Raw genomic sequence first — 18,061 nt, 5'->3', positions numbered from 1 at the left:
TCCTGCATTTTGCCTAATAGGGGTCTGTCTAATTGGAGATATTATAATATAGTAAATAGAGTTTTCCCTGTTGACCATATAAAAGCATGAGGCTGAAGGCTCAGTGCTTTTTGTAAAGGTTGTGGAACTCTTGAGGTGACTTCAAAAATCGGTCTAATGGGTTTTTACAATTAACACGTTAATCGTGTGATAAATTACATCACTAAGCACAATTTCTAAGAATCTTTTGTATTAAATTTTGGATATTGCCGTTTAGTGTTGTCCAACTGTTGCACTGCAACAGGTAATGTTGCTCTGAGTCCTCTGTCAAAAAAAAACACAGCATTTCTTTCCATCTATTGTGTACACATGGGCTTCTGTATCAGACTTCCTGCCTTCACCTTAAACCCCCTTGCCCTGGGCGTGAGCATGCTCAGTTTGATCCTCTTCCCCCTCCCTCCTCTGCTGTAATCTGAGCCCAGAGCTATAAGTGAGCAGGGAGAGACTCGGGCAGCAAGTGATGTCACACCAAGCTAATACTGCAGCTGCTATCCTAAACAAACAGCGAGCTTCTAGAGCTTTTTACTCATGTATGGTAAAACATTCTACAGAATAAATATAGTATTCTAGCTTGCACTATTGTAGCTAATCTATTGGCAATAAAATGCCTCCTTAGCTTTCCTTCTCCTTTAATATGACAATTTTTTTTCACATATGAGTGATAAGTGATATCCCTGCAGTGAGTACCAACCATTTGGGTTTTTTTTGGTGTGCTACTACCATTACTCTGGGTATGGTGGTGTGGTATCATTGGTGTGTCTTAAAAAGGGGAGTGGTCAATACTGGCTTCTATTGGCCCTCCACCAAGCCAGAAACATTTCGGCCCTTGTTACCACTGAAGTTGGACGGCACTGCTGTGATTTATAATAAGTCATTGAAAATTTATCTGCCCATGTAATACACAAGGCTGCAGGTTTGAGATGGAGTATTTTTTCTTTCTGACTTTTGGCAGCCTCTGGTTTATTAAATCTCGAAAAAATTTAGGGTTTTTTTTTTTCTACAAAAATTTTTTTTTCCCCTTTAAAACTCTGAACAAGAAATAGGACATCAGTAAATAACCCCCTAACAGATCTACCTACTTGTATGATACTATGCCAACCCTGAATTATACATAAGCTTACTGAGATATTATATATAGTGGTGCTTGAAAGTTTGTGAACTCTAAAATGTTCTATATATTTTTTATGAATGTGACTTTAAACATCATCTGACTTCAAACAAGTTCTAAAAGTAGATGAAGAAAACCTAGTTGAACAAATTAAACAAAAATGATTATATTTGGTTGTGTATGTATTGAAAAAAGATCCAATAACCTATCAACATGTGGAAAAATAAGTGAATCTTTTGGATTACCATATGGGGCGGAACTCCATTATGCATTTGGTGCCGACACGTCGCCATGCGAAAAAACGCATGTGACGTGTCGGATGTTGTGAAGAAACAGTAAGTGAAGGAGAATCGCATGTAAGAACTACATTTATCTGGCTGTCGGATGAAAACACAACATGGAGTTCCTCCCATAATTTGAAGGACAAGGAAAGTCTAAAATAGAATAAGGCTAGAAATGCTGTATTTTATATACTAAACATAAACATGAACTTACTGCACCACAAGCCTAATCAAACAAATGATTTATGCTTTTAAAGTTGGCCACAGGGGGCTGTCATCTTGTATCTTTGTTAAATATCTTGGCCTGACCCTGCACATGCTCAGTGTGGTCTGGGCTGCTTAGGGATCATCATAAACAAATCTGTTTGAATTCTGCATGGCTCGGAAGTAAGGCGGGAGCTCCTCCTGCTGTTCATTAAGTATGATTGTTTCCTTGCTCAGCAGTTAGGGACCATCTGACAATTCCTATCCACAGCAGTAAATGAAGAGAGAATTTCACTGCATACAGTCAGGTTTCTTATAAAAACGGTACACATTTTTTAATTAAAGTATATTGGAGAAAGGTTTCTTTTTCATTAAAGTTAAAATGGGATTTTATTTTTTTGCCTTTCCTTGTCCTTTAAAGGTGAAATCAGTCTGGTGTTTTCAGTCAATGGAATGACAATCGGGTGTGTGTGAGAGACCCTGTTTTATTTAAAATCCAGCAAAGCCTGATCACACTTACAACACATTTGTGGACGTGTATCATGGCTTGAACAAAGGAGGTGTCTGAGGAAATCAGAACAAAAGTTGTTGATGCACATAATGCTGGAAAAGGGTACAAGACTAACTCTAAACCAGGGGTAGGGAACCTGCGGCTCCAGAGCCTCATGCGGCTCTTCATCCTCCTTGCTGCGGCTCAGTCTTGCTTCTTTGCCTGTTACGTCATCTATACTGTCCTCGCACCTACTGGCGGCTTCTTTAAAAGTGATAAAAAATGGAAAGCATTTGAAAAAAGTCTTTATTTCTGGTGAACAATCTGAATACAAATGGACTGAAAAATGTCTGGAAGGTGAGCAACCCCTTTAAGCGCTGAGCAGGGGGGGGGGGTGGCATTGGGGCAGCTGCAGCCCCAGGATCACCCCTGGGACTGATCAACAGTTACCTCAGTATTTATTTGCAGTTATTGCTGCACAAGGGGGTCACACTAAATACTGAGCGAAAGTAAGTGAATACAGATTCACTTAAGGTGGCCATACACGGGCCGATAAAAGCTGCCGACAGACCGAGTCGGCAGCTTATTGGCCCGTGTATGGGGGCCCCCGACGGGCTTCCCCGATCGAGATCTGGCCGAAAGTCGGCCAGATCTCGATCGGATGGGGTTAAAAATCCCGTCGGATCGCGGCCGCATCTGTTCGTTGATGCGGTCCCGCGATCCGACCGCCCGTTTGCGAACGTGAAGGATCCGATCGTTGGGCCCTAGGGCCCACGATCGGATCAGCCCGATATTGGTGGGCATATCGGAGGGAGATCCGCTCGTTTGGCGGCATCGCCAAACGAGCGGATCTATCCGTGTATGGTCACCTTTACTTTTGTCACACGCAGATATGTTATTGGGTCATTTATTTTCAATAAATACATGACCAAATATATTTATTTTTGTTTCAATTCTTTAACTAGGTTTTTTCATCTACTTGTAGGACTTGAAAATCAGATGATGTTTTTTAACATATTTATACACATTAAATCAGCAGAATAGTATGACAGCTAGACGCTAGGAAATCATCTTAAAATAACTAATCACACTGGGGCTTCATTATTACGGTTTTATTTAAAGGGCATGTAAAGGCTGCAGGGACAAAGATCATGGAGCCAGATTTAAACAGATAAACTGGGATTCTATTTGGAGGATTACTTTGCTGCAGCCACTGGTTCTGCAGAGTTGGAGAAAGTTTGTATTAAACAATACAAAAACTATAAAATCCACATTAGATTACATGACAACACAGGACCCAGTGCAGTCTGTATATTCTGATTATTAATCAGTCTTGCTGTATTGGCTTCTGACTTGTGCTGTTTTGATCATTTATGACGATCCCTAAGTAGCCCAGACCACACTGAGCATGTGCACAGTCTTGGTCTTGCAAAAATGTTTATCACAGTTGCAGCCAACTTTGAAAGCATAAATCATTTGTTTGATTAGGCTTGTGGTGCAGTAAATTCATGTTTATGTTTAGTATACAAAATACAGCATTTCTAGCCTTATTCTATTTTAGACTTTACTTCAACAACAAATGGTTGTATACACCGAATATATACAGACAAGAGCTTAGTAACATTACTAAAATGACTGGGCCAATAATAACCTGTAGCAGAGTAGTAGCGATGGGCGAATTTCTCCCGTTTCGCTTCGCCGAAAAATCGTGAAATTGGAAAGTGCATGAAAAATCGTGAAATTCTATAGTTTTCACTAAAAAATCTAGCAATTTGAACGTTTTCATGCATAAATCGAGTTCACAAAAAAAAACGGAAATTGACACCGGCGAATTTTCGCAGGAGATTTGCGGAAATTCGCCGCCAATTAGTGCCAGACGAATTTGTTCGCCCATCACTACAGACTAGGGGGGCAGATTTATCAAGGGTCGAATTTTGAAGTAGAAAAAGCTTCGAAATTTGACCGAATTGAAATACTTCGACTTCGAATATCAAAGTCGGTGTTTTTTTAAATCGAATTTGGCCATTTGCGGTCGAAATAAAATCGTTCGATCGAACGATAAATCCTTCGAATCAAACGATTCGAAGGATTTCATCCATTGACTGAACGATTTTTCTTTGACTTCAAAAAACTTAGAAAACTGCTCTAAAAGGTCCCCATAGGCTAACATAGCACTTCGGCAGGTTTCATTTGGCGAAGTATTGAAGGGTAAGTTTTTTTAAAGAGACAGTACTTCGATTATCAAATGGTCGAATATTCGAACTATTTTACTTCGAATCAAAGTCGTAGGGGCAGATTTACTATGGGTCAAATATCAAGGGTTAATTAAGCCTCGATATTCGACCATCGAAGTTAAATCCTTCGACTTTGAATATCAAAGGATTTACCGCATTTCGTTCGATTGAACGATCGAAGGAAAAATCGTTCGATTGAATGATTAAATCCTTCGAATCGAACGATTCAAAGGATTTTCCTTCGATCAAAAAAAGCTTAGAAAGCCTATGGGGACCTTCCCCATAGGCTAACATTGGTGCTTGGTAGGTTTTAGGTGGCGAAGTAGGTGGTCGAAGTTTTTTTTAAAGAGACAGTACTTCGACTATCAAATGGTTGAATAATCAAACGATTTTTAGTTTGAATCGTTCGAGTCGTAGTTGAAGGTCGAAGTAGCCAAAAAAATATTCAAAGTTTTTTTCATTCTAATCCTTCACTCGAGCTAAGTAAATGTGCCCCGTAGTTGAAGGTCATAGTATCCTATTCGATGGTCGAAGTATCCAAAAAATTACTTCGAATTTCGAATTTTTTTACTTCAAAAATTCCCTCGAATTCACTTCGACACTTTTACATAGGGTCGAATATCGAGGGTTAATTAACCTTCGATATTAGAATGCCGAAATGTAAATTCTTCGAATTTACCGCAAATAGTTTGATCGAACGAAAAATCGTTTGATTCAAAGGATTTTTCTTCGACCTAAAAATTGTTAGAAAGCCTATGGGGGCCTTGGTAGGTTTTAGGTGGCGAAGTAGGGGGGTCGAAGTTTTTTTTAAAGAGACAGTACTTCGACTATCGAATGTTCAAACGATTTTTAGTTCAATTCGAAGTTGTGGTCGAAGTAGCTAATTCGACATACCTCCCAACATTTTGGAAGTAAAAAGAGGGACAAAAAATTTTTTCCCGCACGTAGCGCAGCAATTTTTGACCACACCCCTTTCTGTGGCCACACCCCCTAATTACCATGTTTGTTTTACAAAATTTGGCAGGTTATGAAAGGTTGAAAATATTTCTCCTTATCTAAACTGTGTTTTTGTGTCTCAAAATTGTTACAAAGTATCTTAGTTGCACCTGTTAGCTGTTCTGGGCTCTCTGCTAAAAGCCAATTAAGTGAGAAACTTTGTTTCTTTTTCTGGCTGTTCAGTGCAGAGAAAAGAGGGACTTTCCAGTACAAATGAGGGACTGCGGGTTGAGCTGTCAAAAGAGGGACTGTCCCTCCGAAAAAGGGACAGTTGGGAGGTATGAATTCGATGGTCGAAGTAGCCAAAAAAATCATTCGAAATTCGAAGTTTTTTTTCTTCTATTCCTTCACTCGAGCTAAGTAAACGTGCCCCTTGATAAATCTGCCCGTAGCAGTCAAAGTAAAGACCGTATTAGTGCTTATATACCTGACCTGCCGCGTATAACAGAAGCCCAGGCAAAATAAATCAACTCGTATCCCGAGCAAAGAATCAACTTGTGTCCGGAGTTCAAATCACCCTTAGCAACAACAACCACTGCCCGCTTCCTCTCCGCCCCCAATCAGACCCGCTGACTGCGATGACGTCACGTCCGGCGGCTGGAGGGGCCGGGCTATTAGGATCCGTCCGGAGGAAGCGGGTCGGCCATCTTGGATGGTGTAGGAGCTGTACAGAGTGGGTAGAGCGGGATTAATGAGAAAGAGGGGGTGATAAGACACCTCAAAACCTCCCTGATGCTAAACGGAGTTCTGCCAAGTCGCCGGCCACAATCTCCAGCGCTAGCGGCGGGCCTCGGAAGTGGCGCAGGCGGAGAAAGTGAAGCTTCTCTTGTTTGTGAACCTCGCCCCGGTGACATCTCATCCCACCCGGGGCCTGTGTGACGGGCTACTCCGGGGCTCTTGTCCTCTAGCGGCTTCGGCCTGTGTTTCCGGTGCTGTTTGCTTAGTCTCCAGCTCTTTCCTTTTTGGTTACATGTTTGCACTTTATTTACAGAATGGAGACCGTTATTTGAGCCCTTTGCTGCCCCCCAGAAGGACCAATAATCTATCTGTAAATAATGAAGCGAGTAGGCGGCTGTGGGGGTTTGCAGCCATAAGGGAGACTGGAACTCTAATTATTCCATATAAGGATCGGAGAACTATCACTCCAGCAAGTAGATCCGGCCCTCATCTCTCTCATTAATACATTCTCGCACCAGGGGGACAATGTCCACGCGAACCCCACTACCCACAGTGAATGAACGAGACACAGAGAATGTAAGTGATTCGCATTGTGATGTATTGCTGCTGCTACTCGGGACACACACCTGTTATTTTGCATTAAAAATTATCCATTTTAAAACCTGGCCGGCGACCAAACCTATAACCGTATAAATATATAAAAGCTTATGTTCAAAATGATTCCGGTAGGTGGTCACTCATTTAAAATCACAGTGATAAGAATTTTCCAAAATCTCCCAGGTTGTGTTGCGTGATTTCCCCCACAGTCTTGAGACGACAATTCTGCAGCGCAAAGTTGGTGTGAGTTACAGTTCTCCAACTTGGGAGTATTCTGGTGTGAGTTCTAGTTCTCCAATTTAGTAATCAAGTAAGAGGTAAGTTTCCCAATTGGGTCGCCAGGCTTATTATGTGGAGATATATGTAGAGAAGGTTACAAAGGAGTTAAATGGGGCATCCCCCACATCCCCCTCTCTTTCCAGCTACACTTGCCCCCCGATAATGGACTGTTCTCACCAGATCCTGCGTTCCAGTCTTTCCTCAATGGTACAATTGGGCACGATCACTTAGTAACAGGTCACTTAGCGCTGGATCCGATAGCATTTTCGTGATATCTCCACTTTACAAATACCTCTTTCCTAACATCCAAAATGGCGCCTGATGTGTCTCAGTGTGTGCGTTTCACTGCGAGCGTAAAAATCCGAAATTTGCTCACACAACGAATCCCAACAATTTACCGATTTTTACGGTTTCACGATTTACAGAGTCCCGGCAGCCTGCCTATTTTCAAGATTTTGGGGTAAATTCACCTAACATGTTGTTTCAACTAGGGATGCGCCGAATACCTAAGTGGATCCTAATTTGCATATGCAAATTAGGGGCATAAGGTTGAAACTAGGGATGCGCCAAATCCAGGATTCAGGCTTTTTCAGCAGCATTCGGCCAAATCCTGGTGCATGGCCAATTCAAATCCTAATTTGCTTATGTAAACTAGGTGTGGGAAGGGAAATCACGTGACTTTTTACAAGCAAGTAAACATTTTTTCAAACCTTTTCCATCCCTTCTCCTAATTTGCATATGCAAATTCACAAAGGATTCAGGGATTCATCCCCAGTTGAAACTAAATTTTTGGTCAATATACCACAAAATCGTGAAAATCATCAGGCTGCCGGGACTCCGTGAATCGTGAAAATCTATAAATTGCTGGGATTCAGTGTGAGCAAATTCTGAGTTTTACGCTCTGCAGTGGAACGCACGCACTGAAGACCCATCAGGCGCCATTTTGGATGTTCGGAAAGAGGTATCTGTAAAGTGGATCCAGCGCTAAGTGACCTGTCACTAAGTGATGGTGCCAACTGTACCTTTGAAGAAAACCCGGAACGCAGGTGAGAGCAGTCCATTATTGGGGGGCACGTGTAACTGGAAAGAGAGGGGGTGTGGGGGATGCCCCATTTAACCCCCTTGTAACAGTCTCTACATATAACTCCACATAATATGTCTGGCATCCCAATTGCTTGGTTAATAAATTGGAGAACTATAACTCACACCAACTTTGCTCTATTATCGTCGCAAGACTGTGGAAATCACTCAATACAACCTGGGAGATTTTGGAAAATTCCCATTACTGGGATTCTAAATAAGTGACCACCTACCTGAATCATTTTGAAAATTATCTATTATATTGTTTTGTTTGGTCGGCCAGTTTTTAAATGGATAATTTTTAATGTAAAATAAGATTTGTGTACCTTCAGAGTAACTTGGTCTCCAAATACACCTTCAATCAATGTTTTACTTTTTGTTATGCTCGAAAGGACCTTGGGGATGTAAGGTGCGTTTCTGACCAGGTAAAGAGATTTCTCCTTGATGCCAAATTACCTCAATTAATTCTCGTTCTCAGGGCCGTTACTGCTGTGGGTACAATACTATCATGTCCTGGACCCAGGGAAAGGAGCCTTTTCACTAGAGACCTGAACCTTTCACTCTGATCTAGTCGTTTAAACATTTTCTGCTTCAAATCTCTGAGATGCAACATTTGGTCTGGGTTCCTTTAGCTCAGTGAATATCCCTGTATCCACCATAGATTGTTTTGGCAGAAATAGAAAGTCATGAGCAAAAGAAACAAAACAAATAAACAGATGGAATAAAATAACACAAGGTATCCTAAAACGTCACAATGTGGAATGAGCCATAAAATAGTTACAAAATACAATCAATTAAAACATCTGATACATATGTATTGCAAGGTCCAATAGAGAATAAATAACATATAAAGCTCACGAGCAACATATTGCCCCAAACCATTGAATGTTGCTCCTAGTGCTGTTTATTTTTCAGTTCCTGGTTATGAGGCAAGTTTTGGTTACATTAAAGGGGTTTGTCCACCTTCCAAACATTTTTTTTTTTTTAATTCACTTGTTTTCAGATTGTTCCCCAGATATAGACTTTTTTTCAATTACTTTCCATTATTTATTTTTTACTGTTTTTCCAAAATCTAAGTTTAAAGTTAAATGTTCCTGTTTCTGGTGTCTGAGTCTGACAGCTCAGTAATTTAGGTGCAGATTCTGAACTGTTACAATTTTGCAACATTTAGTTGATACATTTCTCGGCAGCATCTCTGGAGTATTAGTAACTATTGTATCAATTCTAACCGCAACTATTGTATCAATTCTAACAGCTGCCTTTAATGAAACCCAGAGATTCTGCTCAGCAGGGACAAAGATAAGAAATGTATCAACTAAATGTATCAATTTAGAGCAGTTTACAGGGTCGGTGACCCCCTCTCAGAGCTGCTTTAGAAAAGCAGAAAAATGACACTTTACACTTCAATATTAGAAAAACGGTGACACATAGAAATAAGTTTGTAGTGTGCATTTAAAATCAAGTCCCCCAGCAACCAGTGTGACTCAGTAGTAAGACCAGTGTGCACTTACCCATAAGGGCTGGGACACACTGGGCGATTTGGGGAGATTCATTTTCCGAAGTTGCCTCATGAGGAAAACTTTGGGCGACTTCGGAAAATGAATCACTGCGTGTTATTAGCGCAGGCGATTTTTTTATTTTATCCAGGCCCAGAGTGAGGGGAGGCATTCGGGGAGAAAAGTCGTGGCGATTAGTCGCCAGGCGACTAAATGTCCCTATATCACCCAGTGTGTCCCAGCCCTAACTTAGGAGCTCTAGTGGGAAAGCTGGGAGCTTTTAAGCCCCGGGAAAGCTGGGAGCTTTTAAGCCCCAGTCAACAAACATACACCTGTGAATAATTTCCTTCCTACACTATTAGAATTTTAGCTTTGTAGTGCATTTAAAATCAAGTCCCCCAGTAAACATGTGACTGAGTAATAAGACCATAGTGCACTTCCCATTAACTCAGGGGCTATATTGAAATAGCAGAGCTTTTTAGCCCCAAGCCAATTAACATACATCTATAAGTGATAACCTGTTTTAAAGGCTATATATATGTGGGCTCCTCAGCATGGAGAAGTCATCTAGCCTTTTGTGTTGGACATTGGCAATGGTTTATTGCTTTCTTGTAGATGATTTGCATGCTGTGAGCCATGAAAGGCATCTGCACGGTTTTGAGAGGCAGTTTTGGGTCGAGCCTATTCTCGTGACTGCGGCAATTAAAACCTAGTAACATTGTCATGTGCCATTGCATGCACATCTGTATCTTGCACCCTGTGACAATACACTGCACGGTTTTTTCTGGGTGCAGTGGAGGAGACTGGTTTCCCCAGAGTAAAGTGGCCATAGACGCACAGATAATATTGTACAAAACAAATTTTCGTACAATATTCGGTGCGTGTATGGTGGGAAAAGAGCCGACCGATATTGGCAGAAAACTTGGATATCTGTCGGCTCATCGATCGGGCTGGATGGAAAATTTTGATTGGGCTCCTTTGAAGGGACCTGAACATCGGCCATTGTTAGTGCTGAATCATCAGATACAGGTAGAATTCTAATGTTTCTAACTGTATATCTGACGATTCAGCTCTACACGTGTGTATTGAAACTAACCATCCTTCTTGGAAAGTAATTGTAATTGTTACGTCTATTGCCGTTTTAGCTCAAAAGGACTGAAAGATAAACTGCACAGGGCCTGCTGTCCAATGGGAATGGTACATTGACCCTGAGCCTTAATTAAAACAAATGCGCGAGTGCTTTTAGTTGCTCTTTAATCTGAAACCTTAAATGTCATTCAATCCTTAATCTTAATGGCATCATTTCAAGACAAATGTTGATCACGTAGTGGTATTCTGCTTGTCGTGGAAACATTTCCTTGCTTTGAAATGTCACCAGCATTCTTTATAATAATCTTTAATGTTTGTAATGTCTCACTGTAAATTAGATATAAATTAGATGTAAATTAGTTATAGGATAGATACAACGATGCAGATATTATGCTGCTACATTGTTTATTAACATGATTAACATGTATCGAGCTGTGGGCTCTTTCAAGTGTTACATTTCAAACTCAATCAAATCTATTAAAGGTGTTGTTACTCCACCCCCCTCAAACCATAGGTGCAGTCCAATGAAGTGGGAGGCAACTGCTGTGCGGATCATTCTCAGCCTTGCCTCTTGTGATATGTGCAAAGGTTCCGTTGAAAGTCCATCAAGTGCATTAAAGGTTACACTTGTGCCCAGTACTGCAAATTGCCTACTTGAGTCCAAAGTTCTCATACATGTACAATCTCAACATGAACAAGGCATGACAAATAATTTGAAGGAAGGGGGTAAACTTAACTGAGGACATAAAGTCAGGAACAGGATACAGACAAGTTTTGGCTCAGCATATCACGAAACTTGGAAGCTTCACTGTAAATTTAGAAAAGCTGGGTAGTTTATGGTGGGTAGTCTTCTCACATTAGTAGGTCATTGGGAGTCTGGATTTGAAATGTGTGTAATTGCTAGTCTAAAAGTTTGTGTTGATTATTCCTCAACAACAAAAAAAAGGAGAAAATGCACAGGATAGATATCAGAAGACTGGTAACCTCTGTAGTTTACAATGGGAGTCTTCAGAACTTGTCTGTTAAACTACAGTAGTACTGATCTGTTAGCTACCATGTATCCTGTGCTTGAATGGCTGTCCCCATGGCTACACAGCAGCTTGTTTCTATAAACTATAGTAGTACTTATTTGTTATCTACTGTGTATCCTGTGCTTGAATGGCTGCCCCCATAGCTACACAGCAGCTTGTTTATATAAACGATAGTAGTACTTATCTGTTATCTACTATGTATCCTGTGCTTGAATGGTTGCCCCATGGCTACACAGCAGCTTGTTTCTATAAACTATAGTAGTACTTATCTGTTATCTACTGTGTATCCTGTGCTTGAATGGCTGCCCCCATGGCTACACAGCAGCTTGTTTATATAAACTATAGTAGTACTTATCTGTTATCTACTGTGTATCCTGTGCTTGAATGGCTGCCCCCATGGCTACACAGCAGCTTGTTTATATAAACTATAGTAGTACTTATCTGTTATCTACTGTGTATCCTGTGCTTGAATGGTTGCCCCATGGCTACACAGCAGCTTGTTTATATAAACTAAAGTAGAGTTTCTGAAGCAAACACACCAGTTTACTAGGACAGGGCAACACTACATGGCAAGATTACATTACAAAAAAAAAATTCTACTTAACAAAAAAAAACCCATCAAAGCAGTTTTAACTTTATATTTGCAAAGTCTTTATTAAGAAATTACATACTGATTCTCTGCTTGCACTCCTCTTCAGAAACGGCGACAGGGCAACGATCCATCGTGCGGTGCTCGATTTCTCCTCCCTGCCTTCTGTAGGAGATAGCCAGGGAGGAGAAATCGAGCGCCGCACGATGGATCGTCGCCCTGTCACAATTTCTGAAGAGGAGTGCAAGCAGAGAATCGGTAAGTAATTTCTTAATAAAGACTTTGCGAATTTAAAGTTAAAACGGCTTTGGTGTTTTGTTTTTTTTTAAGTAGAAACAAATTTTTTTTTACTTTTTTTTTTTTGTTACTGGTCCTTTAAGGGTAAAATTGCATAGAAGATTGAAATGCACTGACTAGTGAAGGATGTTTTTTTTTTTTTATCCAAGTTTCACTGTGAAAATGACTCCCATAGACTCTTATCAGTGAAAACTGTCGCACTTCAAAAGAAATTGAGAATAAAAATGCACATTTTGCCGCAAAAAGTGATGCCCATAGACTTTAAAGGAGAAGGAAAGCTCCAAGACAGTTTATTGCCAACAGATTAGCCACAATAGTGCAAGCAAGAACGCTATATTTATTCTGCAGAATACTTTACCATACCTGAGTAAACAGCTCTAGACAGAAGGATAGAAGCTGCCATATAAGCTTGGTGTGACATCACTTCCAGCCTGAGTCTCTCCCTGCTCACTTACAGCTCTGAGCTCAGATTACAGCAGGGAAGGGAGGAGGGAGCGGAGAGGAGCAAACTGAGCATGCTCACGCCCTGCCCTGGAGGTTTAAGCTGAAAACAGGAAGTCTGATACAGAAGCCCATGAGTACACAATAGAAGGAAAGAAATGCGGTCTTTCTTTTGACAGAGGACTCAGAGCAGCATCACTTTGAGGGTTTACTGGTGTATTTATATAGACCTTTCTGATGAAGCTTACTTAATTTTAGCCTTTCCTTCGCCTTTAATGGGTGAAAAATTTGTTGCATGTGCCTTACTCTTCCTGCCCTATGCTCCCTGTGTGTGCCATACTCTGCCTTCCCTGTGCTTCTGTGTGTGCCTTACTCTTCCTGCCCTATGCTCCCTGTGTGTGCCATACTCTGCCTGCCCTATGCTCCCTGTGTGTGCCATACTTTGCCTTCCCTAGGCTCCCTGTGTGTGCCATACTTTGCCTTCCCTAGGCTCCCTGTGTGTGTCATACCCTGCCTTCCCTGTGCTCCCTGTGTGTGCCTTACTCTTCCTGCCCTATGCTCCCTGTGTGTGCCATACTCTGCCTGCCCTATGCTCCCTGTGTGTGCCATACTCTGCCTGCCCTATGCTCCCTGTGTGTGCCATACTCTGCCTGCCCTATGCTCCCTGTGTGTGCCATACTCTGCCTGCCCTATGCTCCCTGTGTGTGCCATACTCTGCCTGCCCTATGCTCCCTGTGTGTGCCATACTCTGCCTGCCCTATGCTCCCTGTGTGTGCCATACTCTGCCTGCCCTATGCTCCCTGTGTGTGCCATACTCTGCCTGCCCTATGCTCCCTGTGTGTGCACCATACTTTGCTTTCCCTATGCTCCTTGTGTGTGTGCACCATACTCTACCTGCCCTATGCTCCCTGTGTGTGTCATACCCTGCCTTTACAATGCTCCTGTGTGTTCCTTACTCTTCCTGCTCTATGTTCCCTGTGTGTGCCATACTCTGCCTGCCCTATGCAGGAAGGAGGAGGCATATGGATTTAAAGGCATGTCTTAATAAACCTTTTACACGCATGAGTGAGGGGTCATATCCCTGTATAAAATTTTTTAAAAAAAGCAAGATGTGAATAGTGATTGTTCTTTAGGTTTTGCACAGGTGTTTAATACATACTCCCTTTATTTGTTCTTGTAATTTAGCACACTTCTCATGGAGATGGACGGCAAGATGTACCCTCCCGCTCTGGTCGCCAGGGAGCACGCTCTAGAAATTCAGTCGCATCATGTGCTGATGAACAACCACATATTGGGAATTATCGACTTCTTAAAACAATAGGCAAAGGAAACTTTGCAAAAGTTAAACTTGCTCGGCACATCCTCACTGGCAGAGAGGTATGGTATTTTCCAAAAATTTGCAGCACTTTAGATTCCCTTGCTCTTTGCTGTGATTTCTTTATGGTATCTCTTAGGCTCCCAGTCAATATGAAACCTACACATTGTCAGGTCAGACTACCAGCAAGAACCAAATATAATGTGCAGACAAACCGCATCCTGCACACCGCTATACCTGAAACTTCTTACTCCCATTATTAAAACAGAAATCTGGAATCAACAGCACATCTCACATTTAACAGTGATAATGTAGATAAATCCACAAGGAATAAGGATGCATAAATGATCAATGTGCAAAGGAGACTTATCAGAGAGAAAACTCTGCAATTGAAGAAACACTAAACTATGAATGTGATTCCTCATCCAAATATTTGAAAGTGTTGATTCGCCACTATTCAGTGTTTTGTATTTTATTATTTGGTTCAAAATTGGACAGTACAGTTTAACATAAAAAAATGTCCTATACTTTTTCTGTAGGTGGCAATAAAGATTATTGACAAAACTCAGTTAAACCCCACTAGTCTACAAAAGGTAAGACCACTCTTCTTGCACCATATGCAATTCTTACCACTGTTTAAGCCATTTTCTTTCTTATTAATAATTTGCTGAGATACAAAGCATTTCCCTAGAAGTTTGCTGTTATATCATTAAAATAATGGATTTTTTAAGGTGCAGTGTAAACCATCAAAACAAAATGATTTCAAATTGCTCAGTGATTTTCTAAAGCTGGCCATAGATGTTGAGATTTTTAAAAGATCAGATCCTGATCGTGAGACCAATATCTTCTCAGAACGATCGTACGATCGTACGAATTTACCATCAACTAAAAAGACCAATTTGGCAGGAAAACAAAGGGGAGCTGCCTGCTTGGCCCTGCAAACATAGAGAGATTGCACTGGGGCCGACAAAGATTTTTTGACCTGGCCGATCAATTTCCCGACAGATGTCGGCCGAAAAATCGTAAGATGTACGATCGTTCGAATACCACTAACCGCACGATAATTTCGAAGGATTGGTCGGACTTCCCTAAAATCGGTCGTTCGGCAAGAAGAATCGTCGCGTCTATGGGGACCTTAAGGTCTTCTGCAAATTCCTATGCTGACTCAGACTTTCACACTGTTGTGCAAACAACTTGGTATTCACAATGAAAAACTAAAATCTCAAACTGATTGGCTTTAACTGCCTATTCTCCAGTAGGGAGATCGCTAAGAAGAGGGCCCAAAGTAGAGCAAGATGGCGCTCAACAACCCAGCTGCTCGGTATCTGAATTTGTCAGACTCAAAAAGCTACTGTTGTTTGGGGGGAAGAGTGTCTGGAGGGAAGACTGAAGGGGGATAGGGTTCTTCTCAGGCTTTCATTTAACTTTGAATTCTGAAAGATGCTTAAAGAGGTTGATCACATTCCAAACACTTTTTTTTTCAGTTCAGTTGCTTTCCATGTTTTATTTGAATTGAAGTTTCCTGTCTGTCGGTCTGACAGTTTAGTAATCCAGGTGCAGAATCTGAAATGTTACAATTTGCTGCATTAGTTGATAAATTTCTCAGTATATCTTTTTGTATTCATACATATTTTTAGTTTTTGGTGCTACTGTTCCTTTAAAGGCAAAGGCAGTCAAGCTGTTTTGCTGTCTGAACAGAATGACCTATGACCATAATCGCACGAAGTTTCAGAATGAAGAATCATCAATTTTGTTCAGGCGACATCTCTTATGTCCTTGAAGACCTGCACTCAAAAGAGTTTGTTGGCTGCTCAAGGCACAAAGGAGCTGCAAGGGTGAATGGGGGGGGGGGGGGATGGAAAGGGAATGCTGGCACAAATGCAATGTTTTTGGCCAAAACATTATTCTGAGCCGCTGCACTAACAGCCAACCACCTGCTTCAAGAGAACTGGTATTTAAATGGGTTATGTAACAAGCAATCTTGAACTCGTTGGTAAAAGTAATAATTTGGTATTTTTGGTAAATGCTTTGATAATTACAGAGACATACACTTAACATTCTCTTTTATTTATAATTAGGTATATTCTTTATTTAAATTTTTTTTTAGTGTTTAAAGATATTGGGTATAGTGTTGAATTGACAACTTTGCTATCCACAAATGCGTGCTGGGACCTATTTAGATGAGATGTGACAAATTACCAAGGCTCAATTAGTTCCTCATTTGACTTAACTGTATACATCCCAATTGTTACTACCAAGCTGTGTCCCCTTTTCACAGTCTTAAAGTAGAACTAAAGCTTAAATTAAGAAGTAGGCTAGAAATGTTGTACATTATGTTTTGGGCTTCTGTACAGCCCAAGGCAACCACAGCCCTTTAGCAGTAAAGATCTGTGTCTCCAAAGATGCCCCGGTAGCTCCCCATCTTCTTTTCTGCTGATTCACTGCACATGTTCTGTGCTGCTGTCACTTACTGAGCTTAGGGACCGACACAATATACAGTACACATAGAATAGAAATGTCACAATATAAGGCTGATTAGTAATTAATACAGATAATTACTACATGGCAGCACAGAAACCAGTGCAATTAGCATCAGAATTTAATAATCAGCCCTGTAGCATCAGCTGATATTACAGGGGAACCTCATTTTCTGCTGGATAATTAGTGACGAGCCCTAAGCTTAGCTTCTCAACAGCCAATCAGAGCCCACTGAGCATGTGAGTGTCACAGACACTTTCCAAGATGGTGACCCCCTGTGACAAGTTTGAAGTCCTGGATCATTGCTGCTATTGACAAGCTGAAACTTTAGGCTGCTGAAATAAGTTTGGTATATAAAATATGGCATTTTGAGCCATATTCATTTTTAACGTTTAGTTCTCCTTTAACCTCCCCCATTAGAGAGACCCACAATTTGGGAACATTATTTTACAAAGCCTTACCTGTCTTTACATTGCTTTTCATGATGAATGAAATTCAAACATTTTATTTAAAAGTTCTTGACGTTTGAAACATAAACCGTTTGTTTCATGCATTTTCTCCTTCTCTATTTCTACAGTATAATCAATTCCAACTAACCACGGGCTGACTTTGTCATGCTCATACCTAAGGCCATGTAACACTTTTTAGTGTCATTTTACGCCTAAACACCTCCATATGACAGAAAGCTCAATGTAACATTTTTGCTTGGTCAACAGTTCTTTGGATTAATATCCTGTTCCTTTTGTTAAAAGGAAAAGGGTATTTGATTTAATTAAACAAGATGCAAGTTCCTGTGTGAGCAATGCTGGTTTTTTTTAATGTTAAAATTTATTTATTTATTTTTTTTTTTTTTACAAATGTAGGGTTTACTTTTTTTTATCCTTCCTTTAAGTACTAGCTGTTAAGCAAAACCCTTGTCGACTTATTGGTTAGTCCTTGTATAGGGCCAAACTATGGCATACCAGATTAACAGATTGTGGTTGACAGCCCTAATACAGATTAATACTGTTCTTGTTTACTATGCATTTTTATTAAAATTACAAATTGATTTTCTACATGTCTCAAGTATTTTTAATTTTTAACCAACTTAAAAAATTCTTATTTGCTTTATTAAATGTTTGTTCTCAAAGAGTTTCCTGCATACCCAACTGACCAATGAAAATCATTATTGGATTTGAATATCGTTTTGAGTAATTACATTTCTTGTTTTAATGTAAACTATCTTTTAGCTTTTCAGGGAAGTAAGAATAATGAAGATTTTGAATCATCCAAATATAGGTAATGAATTATCAGTTAGAGCTAGACCAATATTTTTACCAAGATATATGAACTTCGATTA

General features: G+C 40.5%; 1 protein-coding gene across 4 annotated transcripts in view; it reads left to right on the top strand.

Annotated features, from left to right (window-relative positions):
- Positions 1–5,949: 5,949 nt before the first annotated feature.
- Positions 5,950–18,061, top strand: part of LOC495312 (MAP/microtubule affinity-regulating kinase 3) — a 43,827-nt gene continuing 31,715 nt past the window's right edge. For 3 of the 4 annotated variants that reach the window (XM_018232072.2, XM_018232073.2, XM_018232071.2), the window contains exons 1-4: positions 5,950–6,606; positions 14,115–14,306; positions 14,784–14,837; positions 17,952–18,000. In XM_018232072.2, the coding sequence (XP_018087561.1) occupies positions 6,556–6,606; positions 14,115–14,306; positions 14,784–14,837; positions 17,952–18,000 (346 nt within the window). In that variant the 5' untranslated portion in view covers positions 5,950–6,555. The remainder of the gene's footprint in view (positions 6,607–14,114; positions 14,307–14,783; positions 14,838–17,951; positions 18,001–18,061) is intronic. The other variant, XM_018232074.2, reaches the window with a different exon arrangement.

Source organism: Xenopus laevis, chromosome 8S (genome assembly GCF_017654675.1).
Source record: "Xenopus laevis strain J_2021 chromosome 8S, Xenopus_laevis_v10.1, whole genome shotgun sequence".
Classification (NCBI taxonomy): Eukaryota; Metazoa; Chordata; class Amphibia; order Anura; family Pipidae; genus Xenopus; species Xenopus laevis.
This window is presented reverse-complemented; position numbering and strand designations above follow the sequence as displayed.